Consider the following 16,517-nt stretch of genomic DNA (forward strand, 5'->3'; position numbering starts at 1 on the left):
ACACCCAGGTCCCTTTGGACATCAATACTTCCCAATCCCTTCCCCATTTAAAAAGTATTTTGCATTTCTGTTTTTCCCTACCAATGTGGATAACTTCACATTTTTCCACATTATATTCCACCTGTCATGATCTTACCCATTCACTTAGCCTGTCTAAATCTATTCAAAGCCTCTTTGCATCCTCCTCACAACTCACATTGCCACCTAGTTTTGTGTCTTCAGCAAACTTAGAAATATTGCATTTGATCCCCACATCCAAACATTGATATAGATTGTGAACAGCTGAGGCCCAAGCACCTTGATCCTTGCAGTACCCCACTAGTCACAGCCTACATACAAATGACCAAGTTAAGACTATTTCACTCAGATTCATGACTAGAGGAAAATAAACTGAAAAATTACCCTTAAAAAATAAAATACAGATGAAATGAAGGTCAGTCACTGCTGTTTGTTATGCAAGCACTATAACTAATTTGCACACAGCAGGATGCCACAAATAATACATGAATGAAGAAGCCACTAGATTTCTTGAAGAATAGTGTTGTTTGCGTGTGTAATGTTGGCCAGCGTTACAGAAGAAATCCCTGCTCACCTATAAATAGTGTCATGGCACTCCGCTGAAGTGTTAGCCTAGATTAGGCACTCAAGTCACTGGACTGGGACTGTGAACCCAAAATTTTCTAATTCAGAGGTAAGAGTGCTACCACTAAGCCAGGGCTAATACCCAATTTAGAAGGTTGTGAGCTATACCCTTTAGCACAGAATCTAAGGCTAATACTTTACTGCAACACTGAGACAGTATGACATTGTTGGAGGGGCTGTCTTTTGAATTCCATGGCACTATTCAAGGAGAAGCAGGAGATTCCTCCCCACTGCACTGGCCAATAATTATTTCTCAAGCAGTATCATTAACAAAAACAATGATTACCTTGTCAATACCATGTAAAACAAGTTGAGGTAAATTTATAGATCTTCAAATGAATGATTTGTTCAGTGTACAAAAAGAAATAATATTATTGAAAACATACACCACCATGAACGTAATAAAATGTCCCAAGACACTTCACAGGAATTTTATAGGGCAAAATTTGACACAGAGCCACATAGGAGATATTAGGGCAGAAGGCCCAAAGCATGGCCAATGAGGTAGGTTTTGAGGAGTGCTTTAAAGGAAGAAAGAGAGAGAGAGATGGAGAGGCTGAGAGAGAATTCCAGAGCTTGGGGCCAGGCAGTCCAATGGTGGAGTGATTATAATTGGGAATGCACAAGAGGCCAGAGTTAGAGGAGCACAAATATCTCGGAGGATTGCAGGGCTGGAGAAGGTTACAGGGAACGGGAGGGGTGAGGCCATGGAGAGATTCAAAAACAAGGGTGAGAATTTTAAAATCAATGTATTGCTTTATTGGATGCCAGTGTAGTTCAATGAGCATAGGGTGGATAAGTGAATGGGACTTGGTGCAAATAAGGACATGGACAGCAGAATCCTAGATGACTTCAAGTATACGAAGGATAGTCTTGGATAGGAAGTGTCCATTTGCAAATTCAAAACCACCTCTGCTCAGGAAACTATGATATCAGCTTGAGGTCTAGACGAAGACAGCATGTTGTCCTGAGACGGAGGGAATTTTTCTACACAAAAATGCAGAGTCCTTTGAACAAATGTTAGCTCCACTGGACTTTTAATCCCTTTCAAGAAATGAATTATCTTTTGATTATTGGTTGTGTAGGGGATGAAATTTAAGCAGAACCATAGAATAATGCTGAATAAGCCAAACAATGTATTATTTTGGTCAGCACCCATAGCAATTGTTGATTTTCATACTCTATTGTCAATGGAAATTCTTGAAAGGTGCTGAAGTTCTCAAATGCACTGAAGTATTAATTAAATCTGAAAGATGCCTTTTGGATTGATAGCCATTCATGCTTATTAAGGGTGAACCCCATGAAGATAAGTTAAAAGCTTACCTTTAAAGCTTGCTTATACTGTTTTGCCATATTGGCTGTGAGATAACTTAGTGTTTGCTCTTTTTGTTTGAAGCCCCTCTCAAATCTGCATTTTGTTCCATCATGGAACCTGCCACATTTTAAGCAGTTTGTATGCTGGATTTGTCAGCAAAGGCATCATTTAACCTGACTCAATGCACTTCCTCCCTCTCTTATGCATTCAGATGTTGTTTTGTAAAACCATTGATTTTAAACCGCCCGCAATAAAAATAGCTCAGCTTGTCCTCATGCTAAATATGCTGACAAAACATAAAAATACAATTACAACTGATTTTAAATAAGCTTCAGTAATTTCCATGGGGACATCTTGGACTGTCTGGAATTTTAAAAAAAGGGTTTTAGCCTTAGAAAAGAACTGATTCTTGTGTTAGTTCTGCTGATTTGGAAAGAAAATGAAGAAGCCTTTGAATGCTGGTGAGGGAGCTCTGTAAACAGGCATGGACTGAGGTTGCTTGCTTAATCAGAAAAAAAAAACAAAGGAGCAGATTTAACTCTACAACACTCTAAAACATTTTGTCGTCTCAACCCAGTACTTACAATAGCATCAAGAATATAAGCATCAGAAATTAATTGTTCCACTAGATGAGTAATGGTCTTGTCCACCATGAGTCCACACATGTAAGTGTTTGGGGTAGATCTTGACTTTGTGCAACAGTGTGAAATGGGTAACAGCAAGTGGGCATCCCATTTCACATCTGTCCATTTTCCTATTTCCATTGACTTGGATGGAAACTGGAGAGAAGTGAAACAGGTTGTTGATTCACTATTGCGCAAAGTCAAGATCCATCCCTTTGATGCAGTCACTGGGGGTTGGGTAGACTTGGCGCAGTCACTGGGGGTTGAGCTGGCTTGATGGAGTCACTGGGGGCTGGGCTGGCTGATGCAGTCACTGGGGGCTGGGCTGGCTGATGCAGTCACTGGGGGCTGGGCTGGCTGATGCAGTCACTGGGGGCTGGGCTGGCTGATGCAGTCACTGGGGCTGGGCTGGCTGATGCAGTCACTGGGGGCTGGGCTGGCTGATGCAGTCACTGGGGGCTCGGCTGGCTTGATGGAGTCACTGGGGGCTCGGCTGGCTTGATGGAGTCACTGGGGGCTCGGCTGGCTTGATGGAGTCACTGGGGGCTCGGCTGGTTTGATGCAGTCACTGGGGGCTGGGCTGGCTTGATGGAGTCACTGGGGGCTGGGCTGGCGGATGCAGTCACTGGGGGCTGGGCTGGCAGATGCAGTCACTGGGGGCTGGGCTGGCTGATGCAGTCACTGGGGGCTGGGCTGGCTGATGCAGTCACTGGGGGCTGGGCTGGCTGATGCAGTCACTGGGGGCTGGGCTGGCTGATGCAGTCACTGGGGGCTGGGCTGGCTGATGCAGTCACTGGGGGCTGGGCTGGCTGATGCAGTCACTGGGGGCTGGGCTGGCTGATGCAGTCACTGGGGGCTGGGCTGGCTGATGCAGTCACTGGGGGCTGGGCTGGCTGATGCAGTCACTGGGGGCTGGGCTGGCTGATGCAGTCACTGGGGGCTGGGCTGGCTGATGCAGTCACTGGGGGCTGGGCTGGCTGATGCAGTCACTGGGGGCTGGGCTGGCTGATGCAGTCACTGGGGGCTGGGCTGGCTGATGCAGTCACTGGGGGCTGGGCTGGCTGATGCAGTCACTGGGGGCTGGGCTGGCTGATGCAGTCACTGGGGGCTGGGCTGGCTGATGCAGTCACTGGGGGCTGGGCTGGCTTGGCGCAGTCACTGGGGGCTGGGCTGGCTTGGCGCAGTCGCTGGGGGTTGGGCTGGCTTGGCGCAGTCGCTGGGGGTTGGGCTGGCTTGGCGCAGTCGCTGGGGGTTGGGCTGGCTTGGCGCAGTTACTGAGGGTTGGGCTGGCTTGGCACAGTCACGGGGGGTTGGACTGGCTTGATGCTGTCGCTGGGGATTGGGCTGGCTTGATGCAGTCACTGGGTGTTGGGGTGGATCAGGGCTGTCACTGGGAGTTGAGTTGGGTTGATGTGATCACTGGGAGTTGGGTTGGGTCAGGGCTGTCAATGGGAGTTAGATTGGGTTGATATGGTCACCTACAATTTGCTCGAGGATTTGTAAAATATTTTTCACTAAATGTTATATGTTAAAGAGCTGGACAAAACAAATTTGCACAGTTATGCCAATGGAGGTGTTTGTGAAGCATTTTAGTGAAGAACAGTGAGCACACTGATGAGTTTGCTAATGCTTTCCCCCTGTTTTCTTATTTTGTTGATTATAGAAGATCAAAACTGTTTAGCTGTTTCTGTTTTGTGCATAAGTACTAATAGCCTAACAACTCCATAACATGGATATGTGTTGAACCAAGTGGTCACAATATTGTCTGCCTACATTCAACAAAAACCACTTCACTTCATTCACAGCTGTCTGATGCCAAACAGAACCTGTCCCAAGAATCACATGTGGAACAGTTTTTTATGCAGATGTGTGATGCAACATGATTTCAGCAGCTTTCTGCCCCCTAAAAGTGACTCAGGTTAGTGGGTTTATTTTATTTATTGGTTCATTTGCTGTTCAGGTACCTAAAAAGGAGTGTGTTGGGTATGATGCTACCTGGCTCAGCACAGGTCCTTTGTTTACATTGGGGCCCTGCGCTGATCTACAAAACAAAATCAAGTAAAAAAAAATAAATGCACACCCTAAACATAAAAACACAACAGAAGCCGAATTACCTAGAAAAACTCAGCAGGTCTGACATCATTGGCGGAGAAGAAAAGAGTTGACGTTTCGAGTCCTCATGACCCTTCAACAGAACTGCCAGACCTGCTGAGTTTTTCCAGGTAATTCTGTTTTTTGTTTTGGATTTCCAGCTTCCGCAGTTTTTTGTTTTTATGAAACAACAACAGACTGGATGAACTCAAGTCAACGCTTTGTCCTGACTTAAATGTCTACATACAGTTTTGTCCCCCTCAGCATCTATACTCAATCTGACAAAATTTTGATTTTTTTTATGGTGCCTTTAGTTATTGTTTCTTCGGTGATTGGAGACATTTTTGGGCACATTATCTTGGTGAGTGTAACTTGATTGTCAGGTGGTGACTCTGATGCTCATTTTCCTACGAAATTAAAAATTCACCAATGTGTCTGTATATGAGTGTTTGTTGCACAGAGATCCTTTGGCATTATCTTCATTGTAAAAAGCAGCTAGAGGTATAATTTACATCTGCTGGTTGAGCATCTCACTCTACAGATACCAGTGCAATACCAGCTTCTGCAATAGGACAACAACATCCTTGTTCTGATTTGTTTCACTATCTGCTTTCAACCCTTAATCTGCCCTAGTTTTTTTTATCTCTACTGATTCTTGTTAAACTGTTGCTTGGTAGTACAGAACTTGAATGTTGCTGAAAAGAGACATATTGCTGAAGCTTTTCATTTGCATTCGTCAGGACAAATGCAAGAATGCCAAATTTTAAACAATCACAATTTATACCACAGGAGAAAAGGGTGCTGACTGGTTGGCAAGTTGAATCTGATTGGCTGAGGCATTGCCATGGAGAAAGCAATGGGGAACTAAAGGCTCCCCAAGCTCTCAGATAATTCAAAAAAGGCATAAAGCTTAAACATATGGAAAAACCCACTCTCTGCAAACAAAAGGAGTATGTTCAAGCCTTGTGCCTTTTTAAAATTACCCAGGAACTTGGGGAGCCTATAGTTCCATGTTGCTTTCTCCATAGCAATGCCTCAACTATATTTGATTTGTCAACCAATCGCCACCCTTTATCCCAGTAGTATAAATTATTGTGATCATTTGAAATTTGGCATTCTTGCATTTGTCCTGATGAGTGCAGGACAAAAAGCTTCAGAAACATGTCTCCCTTTTCAGCAACGTTAAAATTCACAGAATCTTAACAGCACAGAAGGAGGCCATTCAGCCCATCATGTCTGCAGCAGCTCTCCAATGAGCATTATGACCTAGTGCCATTGCCCTGCTTTTTCCCCAAAACCCTGCACCTTGTGCACAATATTCCAGCTGAGGTCTAACAAGGGTCTTATATAAATTCAGCATAGCCTCCCTGCTCTTGTACCCTATGTACCTATTAATAAAGCCCTGGATACTATATGCTTTATTAACTGCTCTCTCCACCTGTTCTGTCACCTTCAATGATCTATGTACATATACACCCAAGTCTTTCTGCTCCTGCACCCCCTTCAAAATTACTCACTTTATTTTATATTGTCTGTCCATGTTCTTTCTACAAAAATGCATCACCTGACACTTCTCCACTTTGAACTGCAAGTGCCACCTATCTGCCCACTGCACTAACTTTTCTGTCGTCTTGAAGTTCCACACCATCCTCCTCGCAGTTCACAGTTCTCCCAAGCTTCATATCATCCGCAAAATTTGAAATTGTTCCATTCACACCTAGACCTAGATCATTAATATATATCAGGAAAAGCAAGGGTCCCAATACCGACCCCTGGGGAACTCCTTCCTCCAGCCCAAAAAATACCCATTGACCATTACTCTCTGCTTCCTATTTTTCCACCAATTTTGTATCCATGTTGCTCCTGTACCTTTTATTCCATGAGCAATAAATTTTCTCTCAAATCAGTTATGTGGCACTATGTCAAATGCCTTTTCAAAATCCATGTACACCACGTCAGCAGCATTATCCTCATCGAACTTTTATGTTACCCCTTCAAAAAACTCCAGAAAGTTAGTTAAACACAATTTCCCCTTTAGAAATCCATGCTGGCTCTTCCTTATTAGCTCATATTTTTTCATGTGATAAATTCTATCCTGAATAATTGTTTCTAGAATCTTGCTCACCACTGAAGTTAAACTGACTGGTCTGTAATTGCTGGGCTTATCCTTACAACCTTTTTTGAACAAGGGCGTAATGTTTGAAATTCTCCAGTCCTCTGGCACCACCCCTGAGTCTAGGGATGACTGAAAGATTATGACCAGTGTCCCTGCAATTTCTACTCTCACTTCCTTCTATATCCTTGGATGCATCTCATCCAGTCCTGGTGCCTTGTCAACTTTAAGTGCCAACAGTCTATTCAACACTTCCTCCTTGTCAATTTTGAACTCTCATAGTGACAGGGTTTCCTTGTCTGTTACCATGGGCTGAGTAGCATCTATCTCCTTGGTAAAGATGGATGCAATGTGTTTATTTAACACCTCAGCCATGGCCCCTTTGTCCACGTGTAAGTTCCCTAGTTGGCCCTACTCCTCCATTTACCACCCTTTTACTATTTATATGCCTAAAGATGACTTTGGGATTCCCCTTTATGTTGGCTGCCAGTCTTTTCTCATAATCCCTCTTCACTTCTCTAATATGCTTTTTCACCTCCTCCCTGAACCTTCTCTATTCCTCTTGGTTCTCAATTGTATTTTCTACCTGACACCTGTCATAAGCACACTTTTTCTTCTTTATCTTAATCTCAATCTCCTTTTTCATCCGGAGAGCTCTGGATTTGTTTGCCCTACCTTTCCCTCTCGATGGAATATACCTTGACTGTGCACGAACCAATTCTTTTTTGTAGGTAACCCATTGTTCAGCTACAGTTTCTCCTGCCAATATTTCATTCCAGTCTATCAGACCCAACTCCGTTCTTGCCCCATCGAAGTTGGCTCTGGTCCAGTTAATTGCTTTTACTCTGGATTGCCAATTATCCTTTTCTATCATCATCCTAAAACATACAATACAATAATCATTGTCTCCTAAATGTTCCCTTGCTGACTCTTGATCTTCTTGGCCGACCTCAGTTCAAGAACTAGGCCCAACAGTGCATCTTTTCTTGTTGGATTGGACACATACCACTGTAGAAAAATTCTCCTGAACACAATCTAGGAACTTTTGTCCCTTTCCACCCTTTACACGACCACTGTCCCAGCCTACATTCAGGTAATCGAAGTTCCCCATTATAACTACTCTCTAATGCCTGCATCTCTCTGTAATTTCCCTGCAGATTTGTTGTTCTACATCCTTGTCATTGTTTGGCAGTCTGTAGACTACACTGAGCAATGTAATTGCACCCTCTTTGTTCCTTAGCACTAGCAATTGACTCTGTCCTTGAACCCTCTAGGACATCCTTTTTATCCAGCATTGCAATGCTCTCCTTAACAAATACTGCTACCACTCCACCTTTCCTATCTCTTCTGAACACCTTGTACCCAGGAATATTTAATACCCACTTCTGCCCATCTTTGACCCAGGTCTCTGTTATTGCCACAACATCATATTTCCACATGGCAATCTGCACCTGTAACTCCCCAATCTTATTTACTATACACTGTGCATTCACATACATGCGCAGTAACCCTGATTTAGATTTTGTTACTTTCTCCCTTACCCTGGCTTTACCTATTAACTTACTATTCTCTATATTAGCTATCTGTCCCTCCCAGTATTTAGTGCACCCTGGTATTCCTCTCATGTTTTTTCTTGGTTCCCACACACACCCCTGCCGAGTTAGTCTAAAGCCATCCCAGCAGCACTAGCAAAATGACCCGTAAGGAACTCAGTCCCAACCCGTCTAGTTTGTACAGGTGCCTTCTCCCCCAGAGCCAGTCCCAGTGTCCCATGAATCTAAAGCCCTCCCTCCTGCACCATTGTCCCAACCACGCATTCATCTGCCTTATCCTCCTATTTCTGTACTCACTGGCAATCCAGAAATTACTACGTTTGAGATCCTGCTTGCTAATATTCTGCCTAGCTCCCTAAATTCTGATTGCAGGACCACATCCCCTTTTCTACCTGAATCATTGGTCCCAACATGGACCAGGACCTCTGGCTGGTCACCCTCCCCCAGAATGTCCTGCAGCTGCTCTGTGACATCCTTGACCCTGGCACCAGGGAGGCAACATACCATCATGGAGTCACATTAACAGCCACAGAATCACCTGTCTGTTCCCCTAACTGAATCCCCTATCACTATGGCTCTTCCTTTCTTCTACCTCCCCTCCTATATAGCCGAGCTACTCATGGTACCACAAACTTGGCTCTGACTGCACTCCTCTGAGGAACCAGCATCCTTACCGGTTTCCAAAACAGAAAACAGATTTGTGCGCAGGACCCCAGGGGACTCCTGCACTACCTGCCTACTTTTCTTGGACTGCCTGGTGGTCACTCACTCCCTCTCTGTCTCCAGGCCCTGAAACTGTGGTGGGACCACCTCTCTGAATGTGCTATCCATGTAGCTCTCAGCCTCGTGGATATGCCACAGTGACTCCAGCCGCCGCTCTAGTTCTGAAACCCAGAGCTCAGGTTTCTGCAGCTGAGAGCACTTCCTGCACATGTGGTCGTCTCGGACACCGGTAACGTCCATGACTACGCACATATTAAAGGACATTCATTCCACTTGACTGAGCTGCCCTGCTATGCCTTAACTCTACTTCCCTTACCTTAACTTTATTCTACTTTGGATTATTTATATTACTTTATTATATTGGCCCTAAATTTCTCTCATTCCTGGTGCTTCTCAGTTAAATCCAAGCATAGGACTTGAAAAATATTACACTTTTCTAATTTACTCAGCAGTTCTTACTTACCAAGGCTGCAGCTCTTCTTTCTGAGAAAAGGTAGAAAAGAAAGGAGCACCTCCTCCCTTCTCACCAAACTCCCTCAGTCACCAAACTCCAACTGAAGCACTCTACTGTAGCCAAAAACAACACTCCAGGGCAGACAAAGTCAGCACTATAAGATAGCCTACTTTTATACTCCTTGAACCTAGCCTCTGTAAACCTGATTAAGCCAGTTATCTAATTAACTAGTTGCAGCTGCAAGCAGAAGCTGCATGAGCCCTGTTTTAAGGCTGGACCAAAACTCACCTTCTTCCAACCCTAAGAGCAACTTTTAGTTAATGACTAAATTAAAGTAAGACTTGATTTTAGATAGAATTTAACCCTAATTTAACCTGTAAACTCCCTCAGTCACCAATCTCTAACTGAAACAGTTAACTGCAGCCTTGGTTAGTAGGAACTAGTGAGTAAATTAGAAAAGTAATATTTTTAAGTCCTATACTTGTGTTCAAATGAGAAGCACAAGGAATAAGGGGAATTTAGGGCCAATATAATAAAGTAATATAAATAATCCAAAGTAGAATAACGTTAACTTGGGGAAGTAGAGTTAAAATTCTTTTTAAGCTCCCTGCAGGCTTCTTATTTACTTTCTTTTTTTTTGCTGCTTTGCTCTCACCTTTTCATTTCCTCTTCATTTGATCTTATTTTTAACTTTCTTTAATCTTCAACTGTGACATTTAATCCCATGGTGCCTTTTCTTCTGTGTCACTCTCTAATCTAACATGTTCTTTCTTTCTTTCATTCTCACCATTGGCCTGCCCTTGCTCTACCCACCTCCGACCCGCTGCAAAAAACCCTTTTGTCTTATGATTTGATGCTACCCCTTTTTCATCCTCTGGCTCTGCCCCCTTGATATTTTGCTTCTTTTGGATCCAAATCGTCCCCCCTTCCTTCCCCTAGCAACTGTTACTGAAATATTTCCCAAAGATTTTAATCTTTATTCTTTATTTTAAGTGTGCTGGAGATTGCCCTGCTTTGCCAAAATTAATACTAAAAAGTTATTTTGACACAACTTGCACCAAGATTAGTTGTCAAGTCAAATCATTAATTCACCTGCAGGTACTTGTAACTTGTTCCGGTCACAATACCACACAGATAAGTTATCAGGCATAAAAACAAAAAAACTGCGGATGCTGGAAATCCAAAACAAAAACAGAATTACCTGGAAAAACTCAGCAGGTCTGGCAGCATCGGCGGAGAAGAAAAGAGTTGACGTTTCGAGTCCTCATGACCCTTCGACAGAACTTGAGTTTGAGTCCCAGGACTCAAACTCAAGTTCTGTCGAAGGGTCATGAGGACTCGAAACGTCAACTCTTTTCTTCTCTGCCGATGCTGCCAGACCTGCTGAGTTTTTCCAGGTAATTCTGTTTTTGTTTTAAGTTATCAGGCAGTTCAATAAGGCTGAATATAATGTTAAATATCTCAGGCTTCCATTTGGAATAGGAACTATTTGTCAGCAGGGATATGTTAATGGGTAAGATGTTGATTCATGTATTTTGGTAAGTCTGATTCAGTTTACTAAGATGCATTGACTGGCTTGGGGATAGTTTCAGTACTTCTCAGCTATATCGCTGGGGCTGAGAGTAAAGCATAAGAGCAGCAGCTGTTATAACAGCCCCACTGCCAATTTTTGCTTTATCCTCTCTCTCTTAACGTCTGGCCATAGAGAGCTATATGTTCGTGACAGAATTACTGCAACCAAAGGAAAATATCTCAAGCCGGTCACTATAACCAAGGCAAGGAACTGAGAGTGCTGGGAACCTGGCCTATAACTATGATGCCACATTAGGCAGACAGCTCATTCTGGGGGAGTCTCAAGCCCTGCTATAACAAGTGGTGCCTGAACTCACTGGGACACAGCACCAGACCTCCTAAAGAAAACATATTTTAATCATCAGACCACTTTGAAGCAGACGCCCAGTAATCTGGCACCAACAGACAAAAATAGCCCCCAGTGCAGTGAGTTGAATGGAAATTTCCATTGTGATGAATCCTGCTTCATTGGGAGCTATTTTCACTCGCTCCCGAGGGTCATCCTGCACTGAAACCTGGTTAATAGGAAGCGGGGGATATCATTTCATGGCCACAGTACCAGCCTTGAACTGACCACGAACAATGCACGCCTGTATTGCTTGTTGATTCCCCAGAAGCACAGGATGAGATTGGGACCATATCTCATGGGGAATCAGGGTGGACCTGCCATCCTAACTCTCAGTGATACACAATACAAAGAACAACAAAGAAAAGTACAGCACAGGAACAGGCCCTTCGGCCTCCAAGCCTGTGCCGATCATATTGCCCGTCAACTAAAACATTTTTCACTTCCAGGGACCGTATCCCTCTATTCCCATCCTATTCATGTATTTGTCAAGCTGCCTCTTAAACACCACTATCGTACCTGCTTCCACCACCTCCTCTGGCAGCGAATTCCAGACACTCACTACCCTCTGCGTAAAAAAACTTGCCCCGCACATCTCCTCTATAGTTTTCTCCTCTCACCTTAAATTTATGTCCCCTAGTAATTCCCACCCTGGGAAAAAGCTTCTGACTATCTACTCTGTCCATGCCGCTCATAATTTTGTAAACTTCTATCAAGTCGCCCCTCAATCTCCGTCGCTCTAGCGAGAACAATCCGAGTTTCTCCAACCTCTCCTCATAGCTAATAACCTCCAGACCAGGCAGCATCCTGGTAAACCTCCTCTGCACCATCTGCAACGCCTCCATATCCTTCTGGTAATGTGGTGACCAGAATTGCACGCAATATTCCAATTGTGACCTAACCAAGGTTCTATACAGCTGCAGCATGACTTCCCAGCTTTTATACTCAATACCCCTGCCAATAAAGGCAAGCTTGCCATATGCCTTCCTGACTACCTTATCCACCTGAGTTGCCACTTTCAGTGACCTGTGGACCTGTACACCCAGATCCCTCTGCTCGTCAATGCACTTAAGTGCTCTGCCATTTACTGTATAATTCCTGCCTGTATTAGACCTTCCAAAATGCATCACTTTGCATTTGTCCAGATTAAACTCCATCTGCCATTTCTCCGCCCAAGTCGCCAACTGATCTATATCCCGTTGTATCCTTTGACAATCCTCTTCAGTATCTGCAACTCCTCCAACCTTAGTGTCGTCTGCAAACTTACTAATTAGCCCAGGTACATTTTCCTCCAAATCATTTATGTATACTACAAGCAGCAAAGGTCCCAGCACTGATCCCTGTGGAACTCCACTAGTCACAGCTCTCCATTCAGAAAAGCACCCTTCCACTGCTACCCTCTGTCTTCTATGACCAAGAAGGTTTTGATAGAGTATGTAAGGAAAAAGAGTGGCAGTGACCTGGCATGCGCTGCCTGAGAGTGTGGTGAAGGCAGGTTCAATTGTGGTTTTCAATGAGAATTGAATTATTATCTAAAAAGAAAAAAAATTGCAGGGTTACGGGGAGAAGGTGGGGGAGTGGCACTAGGTGAATTGCTCCTTCAGAGAACCAGCAGAGACACGATGGGCTGATTGGTCTCCTGTGTTGGAACCATTCTATGAGACACAAATTGAAGGCAAAAAGACAAAGGGAGACATGAGGATTTATATTTTTTTTTTGTATAGTAGTGATTTGGAAAGCACCACCTGAAAGGGTGATGCAAACAGATCCAATAGTAACTTTCAAAAGAGAATTGAATAAATACTTAAAGGGGGAAAGAAAATTACAGGGTAGCGGGGAAAGGGCAGGTGAATCTGACTAATCCGCTAGCTCTTTCAAAGAGCAGAAATAGACACACCACGGTAGAAAACTCAGTTGCAAGCCGGATAAAGACCTCAGTAGGCCTAAAGGAGGGGGGTGGGGTTGCTGGCTGATACCTTACCTGCCCACCGTATTATGGGGGACAGCTTGGGGGTGGGTGGGCAGGCGGTGGGCCAGCCACTCATCCTATTTTATGTGCCCCCCCCCCCCCCCCGACCCCTGCTTCTACCTGTAAATATGCCAGCTGGTATCCTTCTGGTTGTGTTGTGGCATTTTTTTCTCTCATGCAGGCTCACCTCAATTTCAGTTCCCATTTCTCTTTTACCTAAATACAATGAAGAACAACCTTGACCTTTTGTGATAGCGTAAAACAGGTGAGGACATTCGGCAACAAATTATTTTGTGGGTGATGGCAAATTGGCAGTCTCAGGCAAACTTGATGGCGCTCCCGATTTTTATTTCCATTGCCTGTGCCAGCAGCCGACCATCTACTACCTGGTCTTAACAGCCAATCCTCAGTGGCACGCCTGCTCACTGACTTCCCAATGAAAACGGGTGGCAAGAAGCCACTGCTGGGTAGGGACCCAGAGGCAAGTCCCAGCACAAGGCATGCATTCCAGAAGAGCGATGCTTGTTTGGGGAGATCACCTGAGCCCACCTTTCCTTATGGCACCCAGAGGAGCAGAACCTTCCATCAATGGGACATAGGTCAATGGCCAATTTTATACTCCCCCACCAGCGAGTTTTTAGGCGGGGAGCGTGATATTGAAGGGACGGCATCCCCTTCTGGTTCCTGCCCGCCCCGATCACATACTGATTTTACACTGGGGTGGGCAAGGCCTCGGATAGGAAGCCTAGCCTTGCCCCAGTTGAGTGACCAATTATTGGCCACTTCAGGGCAGTTTCCTGCCCAGCCTCAATTTTTAGGCTGGCGGGAGGATTGGAGTTGAGTGGGGGAAGACTAAATATCAACAGAGATGTATTTTGGGTGGGAAGGGGTGGAGGTGCCTCCATCAGAAGACCCCTTCTGAAGTCGGGCGACAACCCCTCCACCCCCACTTAAGGTCAAGTGGCCTCCGCACCTCCTTCCCCCCCTCCCCCGGCCTCTCCCCCAAGACCCCGATCAACCCTTTCACCCAGGCCTTCCCTACCCTCCCCACCTTTGGACCTCTTAAACTTAGTTGGCTCTGCAGCGCCCCGATGTCCTCCTGCACTACTTCTTCTGTCTACTTCAGCGCTGTCGCTGCAAGGACTGGAGAGCTGCCGGCCGATCAGATTGGCCAGGAGCTCTCTGAGGTGGGAATTCCTCCCGAGTGAGGGTTGGAAGTCCCGTCTGCAGCCACTTAGCACTCATTCAAGCGTGAATTGGCCATGGGACACTCAGAATCGCAGAGGATATTTTCGCTCCCGACTCTTCGGATGACAGGATGCAAGACCCCACTATCTGAAAAATTCAGGCCAATGTTTCAATTATCATCCCTACCTATTGAAGCTTCTAACTTAGAGATAAAGGCTGTCAACTAAGCCACAACTAATATCACATAGCAGATTGCACTTGATGTTGCAAAGGTACAATTTTTACTTGAGTTTTAATGAGCAGCAAGATAAACAAATGTGACGAGTTTGGCTGAAGTAAATATTGCTTCTCACAACAACGTATGAAGAAGCAGATTCATGTTTGGTGCAGATTAGCTCGCACGAGAGAAAAAAAAGTACCAGCGATGTGACAACACCCTTCACTAGAATAAAAGCCAGCAGCAGAAATAAACTTGCCAACAACAATTTGTCTTAAAACAGTTTGGACCCAAAAATTAGGGCAATGTTTCAATCATGCTGTGATTTCTTAAGTAATGTGGATATATCCCAGTCAAAGTGGTGGGGTGGGGGGGACAAGGCGGGGGGGGGGGGGGGGGGGGCGGTGGGGGGTGGGGGGGGGGGTGCGCAGTGGGTGAGCTACATTAACAAGGGAGCGGCAAAACGCTTTGGCTGAAATAAAATGAGATTTTTGAATGTTCCTTCCGGATAATGTAGTCTTTCTTCATTGAACACCAAGATCCCAGTGCTTCACTGGGGAAAAGCAATGGAAATGCAGTGATGGCGGTCAAAAACAATGGGCAGCCAGATCCTGAACAGATCCTGCACAGAGGTTCCCTCCGACATTGTGTGGAGATGTGAGTCGGAACTGACAAGCACATTATAATCAGAGCCCGGTGCCATTTGCATGCCAGCCCAGGCTTGTGCCGCAGCAGACCCAGAAATGTCAAACATTTTCACAGGTTTAATCTCAGTGTGAGAAGTCTGAAGATCATAGAGGCTCACAAGTAACAGAACCGTTCTTAAACACCTTGATGGAATTTGGCAGAAGTCTAACAGAGCTGATCCAACTTTACTAATCATGAATAGAACACACAAAGTTTTAAAAATAAAATTCTTCTTAACTTTGCAAGTGCTTTTCGTTTCATTGTGACCTTTATGCTGTTTGACAGCGATTAGGGATGTTATGTTCTACTTTATTTGTTTCTATTGTTTGATCCCCGCAGAAGCACAAAGCAATAATTGAGCTGTGAAGAACATGTGCTTTGAATTTAAGAGCTATTATGATGACATTATGCCTAAAATCATGAACTTATTTTATTTTGGTTCAATCTTTTCAATTGGAGTTTCAATGTTGGCCTTGAGTTGAAATACAGATTGTGCCAAGATGGTAGGGTGGTGGTGAATAGACCATTAACGCTGACATGGATTGGCCTGTTTCTGTGCTGCAGCGTGCATGTAACTTTACATAAATAGTCATTTGGTGATATAGAACTTGAGTATTGCTGAAAAAAGACATTTTGTTGAAGCTTTTCATCCTGCACTCATCAGGAAAATTGCAAGGATACCAATGTCAGAGGAAGCAACAACCATATACTGTATGAGAAGAGAGTGCTGAGTGGCTGGCAAGTGGACTCTGACTGGTAGAGGAGAATGCACCAGTTAATGGTGATATATATTAATATACAGGGTCCGATTCTTTGCAGACAGAAAAAACATGTACGCGTGTTGGCCAGAATTTTTCACTCAGCATGCAGGCGCGCAGCCAACACTCTCAAGTGTAAAATAGCGCACAATGACATCGGGCGAGTGTCCCGATGTCATCGCGCCCTCACACCATATCTCACTCAGTGGGGGATCTGTGTGGACTCTCTCAATCAGCTGTCCACAGTTGCATCAGACTAGTGACAG

At 44.6% G+C, this 16,517-nt stretch overlaps 1 protein-coding gene across 2 annotated transcripts in view; it reads left to right on the forward strand.

The window, feature by feature from the left end:
• vegfc (vascular endothelial growth factor c) overlaps nucleotides 1–16,517 on the forward strand; it is a 227,758-nt gene that overhangs the window by 194,356 nt on the left and 16,885 nt on the right. For both annotated transcript variants that reach the window (XM_041185274.1, XM_041185276.1), the window contains one exon: nucleotides 4,386–4,498. In XM_041185274.1, the coding sequence (XP_041041208.1) occupies nucleotides 4,386–4,498 (113 nt within the window). The remainder of the gene's footprint in view (nucleotides 1–4,385; nucleotides 4,499–16,517) is intronic.

This window comes from Carcharodon carcharias, chromosome 4 (genome assembly GCF_017639515.1).
Source record: "Carcharodon carcharias isolate sCarCar2 chromosome 4, sCarCar2.pri, whole genome shotgun sequence".
NCBI classification, from domain to species: Eukaryota; Metazoa; Chordata; class Chondrichthyes; order Lamniformes; family Lamnidae; genus Carcharodon; species Carcharodon carcharias.